Here is a 24,004-nt window from a genome sequence, read left to right on the forward strand (position 1 = left end):
ATAAACTTAAGGAAAAAAATTATTATAAGAGACAAAAAATAAAAAGAGAGACAGAGAACATCTTATGATAAAAGGACTAATTCATGCAGATCAGTAAGGAAATGAAAGACTCACACAACATGGAAACAAACAGGCGTAACAAACTTCTGTAGAACATTGTGTCCAACGACAGCAGAATACATTCTTTTACTTAAAATTTATTTATTTACTATTTTTGAAAAAGAGAGCATGAGCAGGGGAGGGGAAGAAGGGGGAGACAGAGGATCTGAAGCAAACTCTGTACTGACAGCAGAGAGCACCAAGCAGGGCTCAAACTCACAAACCCTGAGATCATGACCTGAGCCAAAGCTGCATGCTTAACCGACTGAGCCCCCCAGGCGACCCCCATTCTTTTCAAAATAATACTGAAGGTGGGACACAAGAGGACGTGAGGCAGACACAGAAGACCACCTACAAATTCCAAACAGTGATGAGGATAACAACGGAAGTATGAGAGAACATATACTCTCTTCTACCAATGTTTGCATATATTTACACCGTTCCATAATAAACAGAAAGAAGGGATAGTTATAACAATTGGGGGAAAATAAAGACCTCACAGTTTAAATATTAACTTGGAAAGACTAGTTGATATAATTATCTTCTTACTATTTTCTTCAGCCTAAAATAAAAAACATCATGAAAAGTGGGAAAAGCATTTTTGGAGGGCAGATGTGTGTGAATTACATTAGCAACAAATGTGCGGGTAAGTGTGGACACAGATCACCAGCGAGACAGGATGCAGAAACAGTATGCCGGGCTGCAGCAACCGAGAGTCAGATGCGTAACCGCCTGAGCCACCCAGGCGCCCCTGTATGCCTACTCTTAAATAAAAACAAAAAAAATGAAAGGCTCAGCCCAAGTTTACCTCCAATAATCTCTTTTCTCTTGGCTGGACATCCCTTGTGAAAATTCTCAGAGGAGAAAAATAAAAAGAGCTGAGCAGCCAACAAGAGAGCGCTCAAACGAGGAAACCCTGGAGAGGGAAGAACCATCCTGGAGATTCAGGGAAGGGTTCCATCTCCTGCCTTCCTTGTAGGGGTCAGCCTCCGCCCGCCCGATCTTAAATGCCAGGAATCCCAGCAGCCCACGGCTCACAGCACACCCTCCAAACACACTCGAGCGAGAGGCAGCAGAGCCTCCACCAACCTTCGGATCTCTGCATCGGTAAATCCCTCGACAAGGTCCTTCCGAACGCTTCGCGGGCGCCCCCTGCGCTTTGGCTTCTTGTCATCATCAGAGTCATCGGTCTCGCTCTCGGAGGCAGAGGATCTCTGGGCCTGTCTCTTAGACTCAGTGTCAGAGTCACTGTCATTTGTCTGAGCCTGAAAAGGCAAAGTCACATTGTAGCAAGCGCCAGACACAAGAGCTCAAAAGACCAAAGCCAGCCCATCTTAATTCTTTAGTACCCAGAACTTTTCATCCTATCAAACACATCAATTTTCCTTTAAGAAAATAAGGAGACAGATGTCATGTCATGAAGGAAGATCTGCTTGGGATATTCACATATCCAGAAATGGTACGTGAACTGGAATAAAACTATTTGAACTGTAGGTTCTTGTTTACTTCCTCTTATTTGGGTTTCCATGAAGATTTAAAGGAGTCAATAGGCACAACAGCACGACCATGCCTGGCACACAATTAGTGCTCAATCAATTATTATTACTAATACTGATTTGCTATGATCTTAGGCAAATCTACTATGTCCAACAAACTGGCTAATAAAACTTACTCTAGGGGCGCCTGGGTGGCTCAGTCAACCGGTTAAGTGTCTGACTTTGGCTCAGGTCATGATCTCACAGTTCGTGGGTTCAAGCCCCACGTCGGGCTCTATGCTGACAGCTAGATCAGAGCCTGGAGCCTGTTTCAGATTCTCTGTCTCCCTCTCTCTCTGACCCTGCCCTGTTCATGCTGTCTTTCTCTCTCTCTCTCTCTCTCTCTCTCTCTCAGAAATTAAAAAAAAACAAAAACATAAACAAAACTTATTCTACCTACATCAATGTTGTTGTAACAATTAAATTAGATGGAGCTTGTAATGGTGCTTTACAAGCTGTGAAGTATGTATTTGTTCTTTGTTTACAATTATATAATCTCTTACGAAGTATTTATACCAAGTACCATGAACACTTAAAGGCAAAAAGAGGGTGGCCCTAAAAGTCAAAGGCACAGTCAATTAGAAACACATTGTTAGGATTACTGGTTCTAATCTCAACAGGAAAATGCAGATTTCTGCCAAACTGCAATCCCATCCATCCATCTCACAAAGAACCGGTTCATAAAGATCAATGTCAAACTGGCGCACTCACGAGCAACGCACAGCGCTCTTCCTCTGGGGTTTGTTATAAGAGATGCCTCCCTTGTCAAGACAAGGTAAAGCCTCTTTCCTTGAATAATCAGTACTTCCACAGTAATTTAATAATTAGTACTTTGCAGAATAAAAAGTAATTTCCTATCTTGATCTCACTTGATCACCTTTTTAGTGGAACTCCGAATTCGAGGCAGCATATAAATTTCTTCAAGCTCCTTCTGACGCTCTTCCTCCTCGACTTTTTTCCTCTGTTCCTCTGGAATGATCTCATCCCAGTCCTTGTGAGGCCGCTCTTCTAGCTCTTCTTCATCTTCCATTGTTGCAAAGTTGGCAACCTTAAAACAAATGGACAACTCATTGTCTGACTGACATTTCCCTATTTCCCAAACACCATCTGCTAAACCACCAACTCACCCAGCATTTTTAATCTAAATAAGATGCTGTAATTTCAGAACTCCTGTGATATTACGTAATCAGATAATTAATAATCTGCTAATCTCTCCCTTATCCTCCCCAACTCATCTTGCCAAACCCTCAAGTTCATCAGAAATATTACTAATAGGGAAACAGATATAAAGATATAAATTGTCTTAGAAGTTTTATGCAAAGATCTGTTGTTAAATCATACACATTTTCTAATAAATATGATACTAATTCAAAAATTTAGAGTTATTTACATTGCTGAATACTTAATACCAATCCATTATGAACTTACAGTTCTGAAATTTAAATTGCTACTAAATAGTGCTCATTGGAATAATGCATAATTCAAAGCAGTAGCAATTAATACCCAACTAGCTGCCTTATTCATTTTTATCAGAAGTATAGAAACTAAAAATATGTAACGATTTCATATACTCATAAGTGCCCTTTCCTCTCAGAAATGAAAATGAGAACACAAAACACAAAAAAATTCAAACAAACCTGTTCCATTTACGAATGTTCCATTTACGACATATCAAATATTTACTATCTGGCATCAATTTGTACATATGTACATGCATATGTATAAATATACATGTATATGTATATATGTATGCCAGAAAGAAAACATCTAAGTATATGCATTTCAAAGACTCAGACTGTGGCTACACACAGACACATCTACCAGCTCTGGCCAGCCTCTGAGCAGTGCTGGGCAAGCCCTGCACACAGGCTCCTCATCCTTTTACTCATTCCCATCTAGTCTTTAAGGCAATAATCAAGTACATGTTAAATTCATATAAAAAAGGATTTGTGGGTAAAACATAGTCAATTTAGTTGAAGCACTCCAGAAATAAAAAAAAAGTCCCTAGTATATATAGACAGACTCTTACTGTTAATCAAATCACTTAACCAAGTACTGAAATCTATCAGCCAAAAGGGCTTTAGAAAGGCAAGAGTCACCAATAATGTGCTGACCACTTCTGATTAACTTATTAATATACAGAAATTGTTATGCCTAAATAATCCCATATTCTGACCAAAACATCATAATGAAGATTACTTCTCTATAAAAGGGAAGAGTAAGCCATAGAAGTGGAGTCCATTACAAACAGTAATTATTCACCTTGAACCTCAAACACACTTACTCTGATCCTACATATTTTTGGTTTATTCATTTCCTTCTGTGTTCTTCCTCTGAGACAACTTCTACCTGTGGCCAACCTTGGACCTCATCACACAATAGTGCCCCTTTCCAAACACTTCACCCATCTTTCTCACAATCCTAAAGACTGTACTGCACTTAAACATCACTGGAACCTTTATGTCTCCCCTGCTTCTCTAACCTGTATGGAACCAGCCCATAGCCAATCCTTTCAACCATGTTCTCACTTGAATTTGAAACCTTTGCCACATGGATGATCCTCAGTATCCCAAGCCAATCTCCCACCTTGCGACCACTGAATGAACCAATCCTTCTGAACTCAAGTATTGCTGGAGGAAGTCATATGACCCTACTGACTGGCTCCAACGTGAAGTCCTATCTTCTAAATTCAGCTCATTCCCTTCAGTTCCTCCCATTAACTCTTGGCCCCATCCATGGCTGACCCAAATCATTTCTACTTTCTTTACTTACTGGTAATAACAGTCACCAAGGAAGGAATCCCACATCTTCTCTCCCTCCTATTCCCTGAAGTATACTTTTTCTTTTGAAGGCCAACTCCACCACCCGTGTTTTTGATTATATCCCTTCCACTCTCTTCTAAGGCAATGTGCTATCAAATTTTCCTTCTTTCCTTAGAACTTCCAATATCTCTCTATTCTCAAGCACCTTCCTCAACCTAGTAACATAACATCTTTCAAAACCCTTGCCTTCCCGGACTCCTCTGTCCTCACAAATCACCTTCACTGTACCCTTTATAAGCTTTTAAATTAAGTCTATATTCAATGCTGCCACCTCATGTTCATCTCGTGCTCAGCTTCTGCACTCAGACCTGATCTCATTTAATTTTGTTGTATCAGATACCACTCCATATTGTTCTTGAGAAAAAAAACCCCACCAAGTCATCAAGAGCATTCTGTCACCTTCTGTTTCATACCTTTGACCTCTTTTGTCATCTGATTCTATTAATGTCTCTCCCACAACCCCCTCCACATTTTCCAGAGCTCCACACTATCTCCTTCTCCACCTATCTCACCAACGCATATTCTTAGCCCCCTTCACCAGCTTTTCTTCATCCACTGACTCTGGGCAGGACAGACCACGTAAGTGACCACCTCCACACAGAAAACTGAATCTATACTCACAGCACACTTGGAACTCAGGAGAAGAAAGAGAGTCAACTGAGGTAAACATAGAGCGCCTTGCACACAGAAGTACTAATAGTTATTAATAGTTAATAAATCAATGCAGAGGACTCCCTCCCACAATAATTTTCATACCTTAAACTGTGACAGAAGCTCATCTGTCGCACTTGTTGACACTTCATTCTCTCTAGTTTCAGCCAAGCGTAAAATTTCATCTATGTCCATTTCCTAAAGAGACATCAACAATACAATACGGTAAAGGGGCAACAGTGATCAGCATGGACTGCAGATGTTTGGTGCAAATAAATCAGCTCTCCTTTCTCATACTGCATTTACCTTTACAGTACTCAGGTTTATATCTTTTACCTCTAATGTCTCAAACTATTATTTGTACAAATGACAAGATAAACATAGGAAATTACAGGAAATAAAACTGGAATTAAAAAGAGTAAAGACAGAATCCTAAAATACTTTTCTTATTTTTCCTATTTTATTTAGTGACAGCTTTGAGCTCTATAAAAAAAAGAAACTATATCCTTCAAGTAATTATTATTCTTTATAAAAGCCTCTAACACAGACACAAAATCTGCTTCCAGAAAAATTCAGACTCCCACAGATGCTTGTCAAAAAAGTTTTTTCCTCATTGTTAATTACCTGAGGCTCTGACTCCTCCCCTTCAAGTTCTTTGAAGAGATCCTCTGCTCCAAATTTCAAAATAGCTGTCAACTCTTCCTTATTAAAAGGATTTGAGCTGTAGAAGTAAAATGTAGTTGTAATCTCTTAGGTATGTCAAATAACCTCTATGGAATTCTACTATAAAATAGCTACCCTTCATAAAGGAGTCAAATTACTGGTGAAAGTATAAATTCTGCCCCAAGAAAAATGATCTTTCAAAGATTTCATTTTTCTTACCCCAGGCTAAGTCTGTGTTGGTAGAGCTCACCTAGCAGCAGACTAGGAGATGAATTATTTTCCTGACGGCTCATCCATTACAGGGTTAAGCAAGAAACATAATTACAACATGAAAGAAGAGAGGTTTTGGGTTGTTTTTTTTTCCTCTTTGTCCTTTGACTCAAAGTTATCGTTTACCTAGAATTTTCAACCTTCTCATCTTTGGTCCAAAATAAAAGAACCAAGCTTTTTCCATTTAGGTTCCTCTTGAGTGGAAAATGATCTGAAAATATTCTTTTTAGGGAAGGGCTCATTTGACTTCTACTTGTGACAGAGCCTGCAGGGCAGCCTCAGAAGACAGTTAGCAATTTGGTCAAAATGGAATAAACTCAATCAGAGAAATAACTGTGCTCCTAAATAAAGTCAACTGAAATTGGACTATCTTCCTTCTAGACCTTTTAACAATCTCCACACATTTTTCACCAATGGTAAACAGCGGCCAACTCCGCTGAGTTGACAGTAAGAACCTGTCAGATTCTTACTACTAAAATTTAAGGAGATTGTGCACTGGGATGAAAGTATGATGGAGGGGCACGCGGCTGCCACTGCTGCTATGTCAAATGTCACATGTGGTGCCAAAAAGCAAAAGGCAAGAGAGATGGGCAAGACAGAGGGAGAGCACAAGAGCACAGGGCTGAGAGGGAAAAAGGAAATTTAAAAAATGAAAATGACATCTTGTGGTCTTGAATTGGCCTTTTCTAGGTAAGTAATAGATAACATCAGTTGTAGAGAATCCTATTAGAAAGATGAATTCTATCAAATGTTGATGTAAAATCAGTGTGGCTCTGACCACCTCCTCTGTCTTTCTGACACTTACTTGGACCTTCCTGAGTTGTTTTCTAGAACCGTCCGTCCAGTGGTATCCATGCGCTGAATTACCAGATGGTCCAACACCATCTTCTTTTTGGCCCGTTCAATGATCTCCTCCTCCACAGTCCCCTTTGTAACCAAGCGATAAATATTTACCTACAGAAAAAGGAAATGTTATGTTTATACCAGAACTCACTCTCTCTCTCTCTCTCTCTCTCTCTCTCACACACACACACACACACACACACACAAATTACCTCTGTCTAAAGCCAAAATGAAGAATTAAGAAAGATTTATTATCTCTACCAGAAATGACTATAAGCCATCCATCCAAACAGGTGGCTTAAGGAGATGTACTATTTTTACTGTGACCGGTTAAAATCTTAACTAAAACTGCCTCTAAAGAACTGTTATTGGGGCGCCTGGGCGGCTCAGTTGGTTAAGCGTCTGACTTCAGCTCAGGTCATGATTTCACGGTTCATGGGTTCGAGTCACGCATCAGGCTCTGTGCTGACAGCAAGCTCAGAGCCTGGAGCCTGCTTCGGATTCTGTTTCTCCCTCTCTCTCTGACCCTCCCCTGCTTGCTAGCTCTCTCTCTCTCTCAGATTCTGTGTCTCCCTCTCTCTGTGACCCTCCCCTGCTCACGCTCTCTCTCTGAAATAAATAAAACGTTAAAAAAAAAGAACTGTTATTATAGCCTATTCTAATGATAAAAATCTTGCTAAAGAATAACCAGTTTCACTGATGAAAAATTTCACCAAAAGTGAACGTTGGCCAAATATAAACTTGACGCATTACCCAATACTAGTGCAGAGTAGTGCATGAAGTCTCAAACACAAAAAAAACAAAAACAAGCATGTACTTTTCCAACATAGCTCAGAGTGAACATTAGATTATTTAACAACTTACCCATATTAAAATAGAGAAAAATTTCAGTTCTAAATCTGTTCATCATATCTCTTTCCTGGGGTAAATCTGAAAGCCACTCGTGATGTACTTTTCAAACACCAAAAGAGAATAGTTGCCTAAGAAGTTCATCTTAGCCCCAAAGATACCTTAGATACCTTCTCTGTACTAATTAACAGGCAGGCATCTACCCTCAAGGAAATGAAAGCAAAACAGGAAAAAAAGCATTTTGCAAACATCCTGGAAGGGCTAACACTCCCCCCGCCATTCTGCCCCCCGCGAACCATCTCCAGACGGTGTCTCTCCACTAACCTGCTTCTTCTGACCAATTCTGTGAGCTCGGGCTTGTGCCTGCAAGTCGTTCTGGGGGTTCCAGTCAGAGTCAAAGATGACGACCGTGTCTGCCGAAGCCAGGTTGATTCCCAGGCCACCAGCCCTTGTCGAGAGCAGGAAACAGAAGTCCTGTACACAATGCAATACACTACTTTATGCAGTGGCCTTCTCAGAAACAGTTTCATAGTCCAATAAGCCCTTATACCTGGAAACCCCTGCAGGTGTGAAGAAAAGTGAGATATGATGGACACACTTTATGGAGGTGACAAGAATGTCAGGGACTTGATGGTGAATTTTCGTTTCATTAAGCAGAAAGAGTCAGTGCGGTACACTAAGGAGTAAAGTCGATTCTGATAAGGCAACCAGAACCAAAGGATTAGTGTTCTCTCCTGGCTAAAACTAGTGTTACGAGCAGTTAACAAAACCCAGAGAACTTTGTTAACAAGGGCATAATTCCAGCAAGTTGCCTAGACACTCATTTTCTGGGGAAAGGTGAACTATGTCACGGAAGGCATCGGTGTAAGCAAGGAGACTTTACTGTTAGGGGGTGAGGAACACAGCGACACTGCACCGACAGACGGTGTGTGTCACAACTGGCAAGCAGCACACGACCCCCAGTCAGCACAGCACACACGCAGGGACAACCAGAGCATGTGTGGCTGAAGAGGCACGTGCAGGACAAGACTCAGGTGCTGACATGCGTGTTTCCACAGCAAGAAGAGCCTGAGCAGGCACAGATACCTGCCTGCACCTGAGAGCTCAGAAAATATGAGTCAGGAGGCAGAGAATAAATCACAGAAGTCAGAAGAAAAGAAAGCCAACCAGGTTTCTATTTTTAGGGCATTTGATCATGTATGTCAAAGACTGACACCTTTTTGGCACACAAGTGACACTAAAAAACTGGTAGTTCTGAGTTACATTTTGATAAATGGGTGTATTAATATACAAAGACACAACGAAAAGCTCTCCACAGTCTAATTAAATGACCCTCACCAGCATTCAGCCATAAAAATAAAAATGGAGATGGCGGTCTCAGAAGAACTTTAAACAATCCCAATAAAGACTAATCAACAGCTGTGCGGAGGCACACACTTTATGATGCTTGGTATAAATAATAAGCGACACACCACACTCTGATTTACAGAAACCAAATAAAATCCAGGGTCTGAATTAATCATAGAAAACAATGTTCTCTATCAAAGATAATATGAATAATATGTTATTTGTGTCTACTATCACACTGAAGAGTGAAACTCAACAAAATTCAGTGCTGCTAGGGGTGACATGAAGTGGAAATATTCATATACAAGGAGTATGAATATAAAGGGTTTTGGAAAGTGTAGCAAAGTATATCAGAAACCTTTTTAAAATGCTCATACACTCTTGACTAAACATCCAAAAACATCAAAGTAAGTGATTAGGTTTAATCATTAGGTTTCATAAATAATGGTATAAGCATGAGAAAATACTAAAAATTAATTGTTCTTAATCTTTAATGACATGGGAAAAATGCTCACAGTAGAATTTTGAATGAAAAGTGACAACTATATACAAAAGGATCCCAATTAGGTAAACATACAGAGAAATAATCAGTGACATCCATTATGAATGGAAACACACCCAAATATGTAGTAGATAACCTGTATTCTATATACAGCCATGGGGTAAAGAATTATTAAAGAAAAGAAACACAACTTTAGCTTTTCTCTGAGAAAGAGTAACATGAAACATTCATACTACCTTTTTTTTTTATTGTTGATTTATTTGAGAGAGAAGGTACAAGCAGGGAAGGGGCAGAGAGAGAGGGAGAGAAAATCCCAAGTAGGCTCCAGGCTGTCAGCACACAGCCCAATGTAGGGTTCGATCTCATGAACGATGAGATCATTACCTGAGCCAAAATCAAGAGTCAGATGATTGACTCAGCCACCCAGGCAACCCTCATACTATTTTTTTTTTATAAGAGCAGGGGACACAAAACCAATTTCAATAAATACTAAATAATAAAAATAGCTTTTAGGGAGTCCTTGCTATGTGTCAGGCAATGAGGCTAGTGTTTGCTGTGTGGAGATTACTGCATTTAATCCACTAACAGTTTGGGCTAAAGAAGCCAAAATACAATAGTCTTAACTAGGACTATGATATGCAATTATTTTTTTTTTTCATAGTTTATTTATTTTTGAGACAGAGAGAGACAGAGCATGAGTGGGAGAGGGGCAGAGAGAGGGAGACACAGAATCTGAAGCAGGTTCCAGGCTCTGAGCTGTCAGCAAAGAGCCCGACGTGGGGCTTGAACCCACGAATTGCGAGATCATGACCTGAGCTGAAGTCGGACGCCTAACTGGCTGAGCCACCCAGGCGCCCCTATGACATGCAATTCTAGAGGCAGAAGACATACCATTTTGGAGGAACAGACACTAAGAATTTTTAAAGCTCTTTAGAAAACAGAATGTTGTTAACAAAAATTTAAACAGAAAAAAAAGACCTAAGAGAACTTTTTATAGCTTTGGTTTTTTTGTTTTCTTTTTTAAATTTTTTTTTTAAATTTCTTAGAGAGAGAGAGAGAGAGAGCGAGCGAGCAAGCGAGCAGGGGAGGGTCAGAGAGAGAAAGATAGAGAATCTGAAACAGGCTCCAGGCTCTGACCTGGCTGCCAGCACAGAGCCCGACACGGGGCTCGAACCCACAAACCGTGAGATCATGACTTGAGCTGAAGTCAGACGCTTAACCGACTAAGCCAGCCAGGTGCTCCCTAAGAGAACTCTTTAAAACTCCAAAGTCATGTTTTATTTCTTGTTCTTGGTGATAGTTACATGGATGTTTTCACTTTGTAAACATCCATGAAACTTTATACTTAAAATGTGTGTACTTTTATTATTTATTTATTTATTAAGAGAGCGAGAGCGCACTGCCAGCATGGAGTCCAATGCAGAATTCAAACTCACAAATCATAAGACTATGACTTGAGCTAAAGTCAGATGCTTAACCAACCAGGCACGGCAAAATGTGTGTACTTTTTTATATGCATGACGCTTCAATTTAAAATACCTGACTTGAAAAAAATCAAAAGCAAGCAGAACGTTTAGTCTGTTCTATCTACACAAAGTAGTGGCCCAGGCTTCAGAAGCACTCATGCTCTCTCCGAAACACTACTTCCTCTTCTGTCTCCGCTGCTGCCTTTATCTGCACACGGGGCTGCACTGTTATCTCCACTAAACCTCTTCTCCCTGACTTCTCTCAAATCCCACAGCATTTAACAGTTTGATAGGCACAAACTACACTATTACCATGGTTTCTAACTTCCTAAACAGCCCTTCTATGTGTGCCTTAAAACCAAAATACTTAAGAATGCAAATCAAGCTGGACAACAGAATTTAAGCCATATTGTACCAGCAATCCAACAAATATGAGACCTGGTAAATGTACTTTTCAAGACTGAGTCACCAAAAAAGTACAGATCAGAACCTTCTGATGTAACATACATGTCAAAATTAATCCTACAGGCCAGCCTTCCCTAACCCTTGCCCTGCCGCTCTCCCAGGCCCAGAAATTTGCTATCTGGAAGCAACTAGAGAACGCTCAGTTCATATTAGAACTACTGTCAGTAATCCAGACCAGGGAAGATAAACAAGCATGCATCTGCTTTTCTGGAATAACAAACAACAAAATTAATAGGCATCTTTTATATTAGTGATTTCTCTTTCCATTCTCAAAACAGGAGAATTTCAGAGTGAATTGATTCTGAAATGAAATCTATTAAGCCAGAAAGGCTTTCCTCTGGACACAAAGCCCAAGCTGCCGAAATAACAAAGCCATGCATGGTATACCTCAGACCCATCTGCATTGAAGTGGTCCAGTGCCTGTTTTCGGATTTCTCCCTTGATGGAACCATCCAGACGCTGTAAAAATAAACCACAGGAAAATCATAAGGTAGGAAGATCAGCTACACTCGGAACAGAACACCAGACTCGCAACCTTTATCACTCCAACATCACCCGCTCAGTAAAAATAACCGGAACGCACTGGCAATGTGCTGTTAGGGGACTGTGCTTCGGCGGCACATCCTACTGCCCAAGCTCTCCAGTTACAGACTCAAGGTCAGAAACTTTGGATTCAAAGGGCTATCTAGGTTGATCCAAGGATCAGAATGGCTGCTAGGGCCTATAGGAGAAAGATGGCAATACTCAAAGTGTATTCAGAAGCTATATTTCTTCTTTCAGAAGCTGTGTGTCTGTGGGTACTGAAGAGATTACACCATACCACTGGTCACCTAATGACTAGCTCATACAGAAAATGACCCTTTTGGCTAATGCGACCACGAGGTGCACAGTTATTAAGTGCTACACAAACCAAAATATTATTTACACAATTCTGTCTGGAAACATTTTGCCATAACATTAATATTGTTAAAATTAAGTTGATCATATAACTCAGCTTTTCCAAAAATTAAACTCTGAAGTCAGAGCAAAATGTTTAAGCAGCCAAACCAAGAGAGCCTCTGGCATTAACTAGTTCTTTTATTAGAGTACATGTCAGTTCTAGATCCCAATGTCACCACAGAAAACCGGATGTCAAAAAAATACTTGAGAATCGTCACCTGTCATCTGTACACATAGAGCATTTATTTCTTACTCTTTAAAATCATGTTCATGTCTTCCCCTCACAATCACCACTTGAGATGAACAAAGCACCTCATTTCACAAACTGACCCAAGAGATGATGTCAATTGGCCAGCGATGGGCAAGTGGCTGGGGACATAGTCCGTGGAAGGACCTACACCACCCCAGCTCAGAGCTCTGCTGACCAGACCCAGAGCCATGGGAACACATGTCAAATCACACGTGGGAACCCTCTTTCTCCTTTCTGACTTACCAACTCTGCTCAAAGCCTTAGCCCAAAGGTATGTTTAAATGGCAAGTTCGGAGCCTATATTCGAAATCAGAAAACCCAAATGCTCTCCTTTAAAATTCCAATAAATAGAAAACAGCAGACATGCCAGACCCAAGTGGACTCTAGTCTAACATTCCCTTCGGAGAAAAGAAATGCATTTTTATTTTACTTGATATCAAATGATGAGCTTGACCTGAAAGCTCACAGAGATCAGACACACTGAGAGGTAACTGTCCATACTCAGCGTGCTGATCTTTGAAATAGTTACTACAGTATTAAACCATATTCTAAGACAGCTGCTGAAAGACCACACAAGGTATTGTGGATATGATAACACCTTTCAGGGCACTTTGAAAGACAATCTGTTAGTGAATTTAAAGCTTGGCCTTCTTAGGAAACAATCACTAGCTCCAAGTTTCTTCAATACCAGCCTAATAACACAGGTTGGAGAGTCCATCCACTGAAAGTTAAAGAAAGAATATTTTCCAGAAAATCTTAAAAATCAAAGCACTTAAAGGTTATGGCAAAAGTCAAGATAAATAGCACACACTTCCATAAATATATCAGAGAGAAGTTTCACACAGTCTAATACCTAAAAAAATATTGTGCGGAAGAAACTCATTTCCCTCTTGTTTTGCTCCTTATCTGGTAGGAGAGAACTGAGTGAAGACAAAAATCCACAGTAACAATCCCACAGAGAAGAGGGGGCCACCTGCTTCAGGGCCCAGCAAGCTTTTCACATACGCTGCTCCTCTGAGTCCCAGCCTCACAACCAGGGTCGGCTTCCTCTGCAATGAACACACAGAACTATAACCTCTTTCTTTCCTCCCAAGAATTGGACTTATGTAATTAGGTCCTCACTCCTTCCTCCTACTATTACCCCAGACAGGGAGCCATAAGAAACCATCTGACACACTTTTCTCTTGCCTGCTTTTCCTCTACTACCCCCCTCCTTACTGCCAAAACAGAATGACCTCACATGATCATTTTCATTCCAGGGTAACTTAAAGATATGGAAGTAACATAAAGACCCTCCTAGAACCTTAATCTCAATTTGTTTCCAGCTGGAAAACTTGTTTCCCAACTTGAGGATAATTTAACAAGCAAATCACATAAGCCAGAGGAACAGAGGCAGGCAGGGGCTCTAATTCCTGAACATGCTTACCTGGAAAGGATAGTGCTTGATAGTCAGGTACTCAGCCAGGATGTCCAACATTCTGACCATCTGGGAGAAGATAAGGACTCTATTCCCCCTTTCTCGAAGTCTTGTCAACAGTTTATCTAATAGAATCAGCTTCCCACTGCTCCTGATCAGGGACTGGAGATTTAAAAAGACATTCCAATCATCACACTCCAACCCATACTTCAATTTGCCCTCAATCATGAAAAGTTCTTATTTTTATTTTTAATTTTTTTTAACATTTATTTTTGAGAGACAGAAATTGAGCAGGGGAGGGGCAAACAGCAAGGGAGACACAGACTCTGAAGCAGGCTCCAGGCTCTGAGCTGTCAGCATAGAACCCATGAACTGTGAGCTCATTACCTGACACAAAGTTGGATGCTTAACCAACTGAGCCACCCAGGCACCCTGAAGAGTTCCTATTTTTAAAATCATCTTTAGGGGCATCTGAGCAGCTCAATCAGTTTAACATCCAACTCTTGATTTTGGCTCAGGTCACGATCTCATGGTTTGTGGGACTGAGCTCTGAGTTGGGCTCAGTGCTGACAGCATAGAGCACGCTTTCTATCCTCTCTTTTTACCTCTCTCTCTCCCTGCCCTGCCCCTGCTCTCACAGGATTTTTCTTTCTCTTGCTCAAAATAAATAAAATTTAAACTCATCTTTAAGCTTACTGAAACTCCCTGTAGTCTGGCTGACAAGTAACTCCCAGAAAGGCTCTTCACCTAATTTATCTGCAATATTATACTTTCCATACTTGTCCTATTTAACTTTCCTCATCTGTTTTTAAAGTTTCTTTTGATGCTCTGTGAAGAGTCATCAGAGGAAGAAAGAAAAGACTTTGATAAAAAGCACCTATGGACACCGAAGCGCTTGAAGACTTAATTATGAACAAGGTGGCCACACACCAGGAGAACCTCCTGCCCATTCTCTCGCTCGCTGTCTTCAGGGGGTTTAATCAGGTAGCAGTGGTTGCAGCATTTTTTCAATTCCATCACAATGTTCAGGAAACCAGACGTGCTGCCTCGTGTTCCCTTGGCAAGAGCCTTGTAATTCCTGGTCAGAATCCATCTGCAAATTAAAATAATGACATCACTCAATTCAAAGAAAGAGAGACTCAGAGGCATCGGAAGATAATAAGAGAGAGTGGAGTTACTGTTTTTAAAGATAAAAACAAAAAAGACCTAGGACCATTAGAAAGCATGGAGGGATATTTTATTTTACATCCCCTGCCACCCAATGAGGACCACACACAGCTTTAGCCTGGTTCAGAGTGTTAACTACTGGGTAAATACGTTCTACTGGGCATTTCAACCTGACCGAACACAGAAAAATTAAAAAGAAGTAACAGTGAAATATATGCACATATACACACATATATGAAACAAGGATGGTCACCAAAGCATTCTTTATCACAACATAAAAACAGAAATAAGTTGTCTAATTCGATAAGTACCTGAACCAAGTTTCAAACGATCTAGGGGCAGAAATGGGGGGTGCAAATGAAGACATAGGAGAACTGAAGCTGGCCGTAAGTGGGTAATGGAAACTGGGTTGACTCAGGGTACATGAATACCTCCTATTCTATTTATGTACACAGCAGAGATTTCCCAGAATAAAAAGATTTTTAAAAGTCAAGGTAGTGTTAGGCAAAAGAGTCAGATAGTAATTTTTTACAATTAAAATTCCATTTCTATTTGGTTGCATTAAAAACAAGCAGGGCGGGGGCACCTGGGTGGATGAGTCAGTTAAACGTTCGACTTCAGCTCAGGTCATGATCTCACGGGCCATGAGTTTGAACCCCACGTGGGGCTCTGTGCTGACAACTCAGAGCCTGCAGCCTGCTTCAGATTCTATGTCTCCCTCTCTCTCTGCCCCTCCCCCACTCACACTCTCTTTTTTCAAAAATAAAACATTTAAAAAAATGTTTTAATAAAAAAACAAAACAAACAAAAAAGCATAGATTATTATTACAGAGATTACCAGACCTTTAACCTTAGAACACTATATTTTCATGGTACATAATTAGTTACAATTATTCCAGATTCAACTTTAAATCATCAAAACTAAAGCCCATGACAAGCACATTATTATATACTACCCCCTGTCCCAAACCCAGCATTTTACCTTAAAATCAATGTAACCTAAACCAAGTCCATACCTGGCAGGGCCACTTGGGGTGCCAGAAAGGAGAGCAATTTACCCTGTCAGCACAGAGGGGAGCACCTTTCCTTCTGAACTTGCACAGCCCCCTGCATCTGCCTCAGTTACTAAACAACACTGTTTTATGTTTTAGCCACTTGTCTCTACTCTGTCTTCCCTACCAAGCAACACTTTGGGTAGGAACGTGTTCCTCTCATCGTCGTACTCCCAGAACCTAGCACAATGCCTGCCACATTGTAGAATCTTAACAACTGATTGAATGAACAGCAGAAAAGAAATACATGAATGAGTGAAATATGCCTGTTTATTGGAGGAGGATCAGCACTAAGATTTAACCTACACTTCAGACCACCCACATAATGAAAAGTGCTATGCCAATTCTCACTCAAATAAGAAAGGACAATAAAACTTCCTCTTTCTAACCGTGAACATACTGCTTCTCAAATCTGTGTTGATGCATCACTGTAAAAAGCAGTCAACTGTCTATCTTGTGGCTTGTTCATACTGACGTTAATCCCACTGAGGCCTGACCCAGCCCGTAACTTACTTGTAATACTGTTTCTGAAGAGCAGACATCTCCACCCTGAGGATCTGTTCCACTTTGGCAGGAAGGGACTTCTCCACATCCTTTTTGACCCTACGGAGGAGGAAGGGCTCCAGCACCTTATGGAGACTCTGATAGCCGTTTTCCCTTCCTTTCCCGTGGTCCTCTTCAAAATCTTCCCAGAATTCAAACCTGAAAATAAAACAGGACAGCGTTCATCACAGAAGCAACCAAAAAAAGAAAAAAAAACAGCATTTTTTCGAGCTGATATTTCAATTAACTAAATGGAAAAAAAAAGTCTGTGAACAAACACCAAACAAATAAAGGCTCTTCCCTCTAAGGAAAGATAAATTTTATCAGTCACTAGCTCAGGAATACAAGAGAGGGGAAAACAATAAGGAAAGGGAAAACCCACTGAATCAATCCAATGTGTCTACACTGGATATACTGGGTTCCAAATCTTAGACTGGATCTAGAGTTCACAAGACACTTCTATATGACATGCAATGAGTATCTAAGTATACGTAAGTTACTGTTATGAAATGTTCAGCAGGAAAACTAATAAGCTATCTTTTAATAAGCTGCAATTTCTTGGGAAAACAAATTCAAAGGTAAGAGAATCATTAGTGGCAATATTATAGCTGTCACTGCTCAAAGGTAAAAGTCAGTTACATAATTTCCATCAATAATCTTCATTGTTCATAGATTAAAAAGGTATTGGATTTATAATGACAGTAAACAAGACTATGGCCCCTAAATAAAAACAGTGATACAAGTGGTACCAATTTAATTATATTAGAACTTAGGGACACAAATTCTATTAATAATAAATTCCAAAATTTAGGGGTGCCTGGGTGACTCAGTCAGTTAAGTGTCCAACTTGGGCTCAGGTCATGATCTCATGGTTCAGGAGTTTGAGTCCCATATCAGGTTGTCTGCTCTCAGCTCAGAGCTTGCTTTGGAACCTCTGTCCCCCTCTCTCTCTCTGCCCCTCTCCCACTCTCTCTCAAAAATAAACACTAAAAAAACTTTTTTAATAAGTTAAATTTGTCACCATAATAATTCTGCCTCAACTCTCTAGAGGAAAGCTCCTCGTGTTTCAATCTTAATTCAATCATCTTGGATTACTAAAGGGTCTGTGGCAGAAGTCCAGAATAGGACACTGTGAACAGATTTCTTTCAAAAATAAGCCAAGAAATGAAGGAAATTTATTTCATGAGGACTGAAAGACGTGCATTGTCTTTCCACCAGAAAGACAATGATGTGCTTGGAGGAGCTAGCTGGGTTCCGTGTGCAGAATGAAGTTCAGTAGAGGAAAGCATGCCACTGGCCGAGCCTAGCACCAGGAGCTCAGTCAGTCACTGCTGCATGGTGTGCCCTCTGACACCAGGGAGCCCTCCTCTGCTGAGGCCAGTCACGTCCCGGAATAAAGAATAGCTCAACATTTTCTGGAACTCTGTTAAGACTCAAAAATAACTGCTCTCTGATAAGATGGAAAGTCAGAGAGCAAATGCCAGCACTGCTTGTGTGTACCACCAACAGAGTGTGCTGCCATTTCTTTCTTTTTTTTTTTTTTTAATGTTTTTATTTATTTCTAGGAGAGAGACAGCGTGAGCAGGGGAGGGTCAGAGAGAGAGAGAGTCACAGACTGAAACAGGCTCCAGGCTCTGAGCTGGCAGTCAGCACAGAGCCCGACGCGGGGCCCGAACCCACGAACCACGAGATCATGACCTAAGCGAAAGTCGGACGCTTAACTGACTAAGCCACCCAGGTGCCCCGTGTGCTGCCATTTCTAAATGGCCACACGTTTCATCAGGGACTCCAAGGTGGGTCAACATCTACCTCAGTAACACCTCGGAATGAACAAAACAGCCATCCTCAGGGAAGTGGGCAAAAAGATCTTTTGGGGTAGAAATCTAAAAGCTTCACTAAAGCTTAAAACCTAAGTTGTATTTTGTCACATTGCTGTGAAAATACTCCAAGAACAAAAATAAATGCAGAATTAAAAGCAGGAAGAGGACTAAAAGGAACACTGCCAACTGAACTACCTCAATGCTAGGGATGGCACATCCCACACAAAATGTAGGAAGCAACTGGAAATCAGGAACCATCACAATATCAAGCTATTTTCTGAATGGCTGGGAGACAATTTTAAGAGAACATTTCAATTTACTTAACGTTCATTATCATTAACTAAAACTAGTCTAAAAACTTAAATATAAACCTTATATAAGGTACTTATATAAGAGTAACTTCCCTTACTGTTTTAGGCAACAAATATTTTCACCTGCTTAGTGTATTCTTACTAAGAAAAGAATTTCTTTATATACATATACTGAATGGTTTATGAATTGTCTATGGCTGCTTTCCCTCTCAACAGCAGAAATGAGTAGCTGTAACAGAGACCATAATGCCTACAAGCTGGAAATGTTTCTTATTGGGTCCCTTTAGGAAAAAGTTTGCTGTTCCCTAAGGTAGAAAACTGTCAACTTAACATACCACATACATAAAAGGTATAGAGTTATAGTGGTAACTTCATAATAACACCATGCCACAGCCTAAAGATAATATTAGATATATCTCTATTATCAACTTGTGTACATATGTCTCTCATGAAAATGGGAACAATTTTGATTACTTAGATTTTCCAGACTTTGGAATTTTAGAAAAACTGAGGTTCACTCTATTGAGTAATAACAAAGAAGAAAATTAAAGGAATGAAAATACTATGCTAGAATTCATGTGATAAATATGCAAAGGGAAAGATACAAAAAAATTCGTATTGGCTTAGAAAGCAAAAGTAGAAGCAAAAATGAAATAAAATGTCTTATACCAAGAGGTTACATCTCTGAAATCTGCTCTATTGAGTTATTTTGTGGAGTCGGTATACAGTACACTTTGCAAGTGATTATAAACTCAATTCTTCAGGCTTGCTTTATCTTTTTGTACCTTTAATACCAAGCACCATGCTTCGCAAAACAGTACTTACAAAGTAAATAACTGGTACATATTTCTAATAAGGGTAGTGATCAGATTTATAAAAAGGGTGGTAGTCTGGTTAGAGCCACCATGCAGGAAAGATGACTGGACAGACCATGAGCTAAGGAAATAGGTATCAGTTGGTTAGAAAGAGAACTTCTGGATTTAAAAAATAGTAATAGTCTATCAACGGAAATAACCAGGAAAACTAAAAGACAACTGACAGAATGGGAGAAGATATTTGCAATGACATATCAGATAAAAGATTAGTATCCAGAATCTATAAAGAACTTCTCAAACTCAACACCCAAAAAACAAATACTCCAGTGAGGAAATGGGCAAAAGACATGAATAGACACTTCTCCAAAGAAGACATCCAGATGGCTAACAACCATGAAAAAATGCTCAACATCACTCAATACAAATCAAAACCATAAGGAGATACCACCTCACCATCTATCACAATGGCTAAAATTAACAACTCAAGAAACAACAGGGAGGGGGGGTGTGATGGGCATGGTGGAGGACACTTGTTGGGATGAACACTGGGTGTTATATGGAATCCAACTTGACAATAAACTGTGAAAGAAAAATAAAATAAAATAACAGCTATTATTGAAAACTAAAAAAAAAAAAAAAAGAAAAGAAACAACAGTAGGCAAGGATGTGGACAAAGAGGAACTCTTTAGCACTGCTGGTGGGAATGCAAACTGGTTCAGTCCCTCTGGAAAACAGTATGGAGGTTCCTCAAAAAATTAAAAATAGTGGTGCCTGGGTGGCTCTGTCAGTTGAGCATCCAACTTTGGCTAAAGTCATGATCTCAAGGTTCGTGAGTTTTAGCCCCGCATAGGGCTCTATACTGACAGGTGGGAGCCTGCTTCAGATTCTTTGTCACCTTCTCTCTCTGCTCCTGCCCTGCTCACACTGTCTCTCTCTCTCTCTCTAAAAAACAAGTAAAAACTTAAAAACAAAATAAAAATAGAACGATCCTGACCCAGCAATTATACTACTAGGTATTTATCCAAGGGACAAAGGTGTGCTGTTTTGAAGGGGCACATGCACCCCAAAGTTTATAGCAGCACTATCAGCAATAGCCAAAGTATGGAAAGAGCCCAAAAGTCCATCAATGAATCAATCGATAAAGAAGATATGGTGTGTACATACATACACACAAAATGGAGTATTACTCAGCAATCAAAAAGAATGAAATCTTGCCATTTGCAACTACATGGATGGAACTAGAGGGTATTATGCTATGTAAAATTAGTCAGAAAGACAAGTATCATATGACTTCACTTATATGAGGAATTTAGGATACAAAACAGATGAATATAAGGGAACGGAAGCAAAAATAATATAAAAACAGGGAGGGGAACAAAACATAAGATACTCTTAAATACAGAGAACAAACAGAGTTGCTGGAGAGGTAGTACAAGAGGGGATGGGCTAAATGGGTAAGTGGCATTAAGGAAGACACTTCTTGGGATGAGTACTGGGTGTTACACATAGGGGATGAATCACTGGAATCTACAGCTGAAATCATTGTTGTACTATATGCTTACTAACTTGGATGTAAATTAAAAAATTAATTCTTTTTAAAAAACACAGTAATAGCCTGTCGAGGAAGTGATGGTTCAAAAGTTATCCAACCAAATTGAATTCCCCTCTGTACAATAATTTTTCTTCAGTGGATCATTTCTTTGAAAGGACCAAGTGGTTCTGCAGCACCACCTGGAATCTAAGGAACTACCACTAAGGAAGGGGAAAATACTCCATAGGATTTGAGTCACCTGCATAGCAAGGTAAGGCAGAAACAAAGGTAAATCTTAATCCCTTAACTAATGGAATTACATGGATCTTTGTTGAAAAGCAATCTTTTAAAAAATGTTTGAGGGTCACCTGGATGGTTCAGTCAGTTGAGTGTCCTACTATCAGTTCAGGTCATGATCTCACAGTTCATGAGTTAAAGCCCCATATCAGGCTTGCTGATGTCAGCACAGAGCTCACTTCAGATCCTCTTTCCTTGTTCTCTCCCTGTCTCTCGGCCCAAATGCTCAGTCTGTCTCTCCCTCTCAAAAATAAACATGTAAAAAAATATATATATATACATATATATATATATAAAAAATAAAAAACTGTTTGAAAACAATGTTTTAATACAAGCTTTCAAAGAGAAAAAGCTCTCTTACATACACGCACTGCAACTCTAACTCCATCATTCCATAAGTAATTCAACTGGCCACAAGGAACACTTTGGATGAACTATCAGAATGATCATGTCTACTAGGAATGCCACAGTTGCTAAACAGCAAAAAATTATGACCAATTAGGAGCCAAAATCCCTACCATCCACTCCAATAGTCAAGTACAAAAGAGCAAATCTATCTAACCATTCATTGGTGGCAACTACGCACCACATTCTTTTTTCAGGTGACAAGCACAGATGTCCCATGGTACCTCAAGACTCCTACTATCATATGCTTTTATCTCATCTCAATGGTACTATGAAGGATGTACTTCTTCTCTTAGAATTTGAAGCCCAAAGATATTGACCTTGGTCAAAGAACACCTGAAACTGACCTCAGCCCATCCAGCTTATTAATTGTGTGATAAGTGACACATTTTCATCATCTAAGTCAGCATTCTGAAGCTAAACACTTCCAGTGTATCAAAAAGACCTAATATGAAAAATATAAAGTAATACACAGGAAAACACTCTATTTCAGAAAACAAAGGTTAATATTAACAAATAACTGACAATTTGACTATTTCTACACTTTTCTACATTATCTGTTTTACAGCACTTGTACCTTTGAAAAGCATGCTGGATAAAAACCTTCTGCTAATACATGAACAGGGTACTCATTACAGAAGGTACAACAGACTGTTCAGGTAGAGAAGAGGGCAGTTGCCTCCATCCTCAGGCCACTATCAACTCACAGATTTCTGTGGAAGGGACAGACGACCCAGGCAAGTGAGCAGCAAGGAGATGGGAGACGTAGGGTGCGGTGTGACAGGAAAATAACCTTCTAACATCGTGTTGCTTGACTGGTGGTAATTCCCATGTTCCCCAATTCCTGGGGGACACCGGGAATGTATGGAGACATTTTTGATTGTTACCACTGAGAAAAAGCAGCTACTAGCATGTGGGGGGTAGTGGCCAGCAATGCTGTTCAAAAGCCTGTAATGCAAAGGACAGCCCCTAAAAAAGGAATTATCCAGGGGCGCCTGGGTGGCTCAACAGTTAAGCATCCAGCTTTGGCTCAGGTCATGATCTCACGGTTTGTGAGTTCAAGCCCCACATCAAGCTCCGTACTGACAGCTCAGAGCCTGGAGGCTGCTTTGGATTCTGTGTCTCCCTCTCTCTCTGCCCCGCTCCCCTGCTTGCACTCTGTCTCTATCAAAAAATAAACACACACAAAAAAATTTTTTTAAATAAAAGGAATTATCCAGCTCAGAATGTTAATAAGTGCTGAGGCTGAGAAACTCTGCTCTGTGAGAGGGCAGAGAAAGGAGGGGTGCGGAGGGGGCTCCACTCCCATAAGCACACCATAGTGAGGGTGCCTGCAAAAATAGGGAAATCATTTCAGCCTATTCTACTAACACGATAATAAGGGCAGCACAGTCAGAGTGGTCAAGTTTCTCTATTCATCTTCTAAAGAGTCTTAAACTATCATTGAAAACTCAGGGGCGCCTGGGTGGCTCGGTCAGTTAGGTGCCCAACTTCAGCACAGATCATGATCTCACAGTTCGTGGGTTGAGCCCCGCGTTGGGCTCTGTGCTGACAGCTAGCTCAGAGTCTGTAGCCTGCTTCAGATTCTGTGTCTCCCTCTCTCTCTGATCCTCCTTTGCTCACGCTGCCTCTCTCTCTCTCTCTCTCTCTCTCAGAAGTAAAACATTAAAAAAAAAAGAAAGAAAAATCAAAGTGAAAAAAGGACGGCCACCAACAAATGAAAATAGAGTAAATATGAAAGACTATGTTTTTCTCTTTTCTTATTTCTTTAAAAGAGAAGCCTGAATAAAACAATAATTTCATCACTGTATTCTTGGGTTTACAACACAAGTAAGGAAGTGAAAATGAAGCCATCCTTGAGAAAACTTGTTATATTTTACCACAATTAAGTTAGTATTAATCTGAAGACGACTGGAATCAGATGCATACTAAAAACCCTAATAAC

General features: G+C 40.1%; 1 protein-coding gene across 2 annotated transcripts in view; it reads right to left on the reverse strand.

Annotated features, from left to right (window-relative positions):
- CHD2 (chromodomain helicase DNA binding protein 2) overlaps window positions 1-24,004 on the reverse strand; it is a 121,744-nt gene that overhangs the window by 39,485 nt on the left and 58,255 nt on the right. For both annotated transcript variants that reach the window (XM_077774385.1, XM_077774384.1), the window contains 10 exons: window positions 16,851-17,039; window positions 15,049-15,211; window positions 14,128-14,280; window positions 11,900-11,971; window positions 8,057-8,206; window positions 6,846-6,994; window positions 5,732-5,828; window positions 5,213-5,305; window positions 2,512-2,682; window positions 1,189-1,364 (listed from right to left, as the gene is read on the reverse strand). In XM_077774385.1, the coding sequence (XP_077630511.1) occupies window positions 1,189-1,364; window positions 2,512-2,682; window positions 5,213-5,305; window positions 5,732-5,828; window positions 6,846-6,994; window positions 8,057-8,206; window positions 11,900-11,971; window positions 14,128-14,280; window positions 15,049-15,211; window positions 16,851-17,039 (1,413 nt within the window). The remainder of the gene's footprint in view (window positions 1-1,188; window positions 1,365-2,511; window positions 2,683-5,212; window positions 5,306-5,731; window positions 5,829-6,845; window positions 6,995-8,056; window positions 8,207-11,899; window positions 11,972-14,127; window positions 14,281-15,048; window positions 15,212-16,850; window positions 17,040-24,004) is intronic.

The sequence above is a fragment of the Crocuta crocuta genome, unplaced genomic scaffold (assembly GCF_008692635.1).
Source record: "Crocuta crocuta isolate KB4526 unplaced genomic scaffold, BGI_CrCroc_1.0 scaffold7, whole genome shotgun sequence".
Taxonomy (NCBI): domain Eukaryota; kingdom Metazoa; phylum Chordata; class Mammalia; order Carnivora; family Hyaenidae; genus Crocuta; species Crocuta crocuta.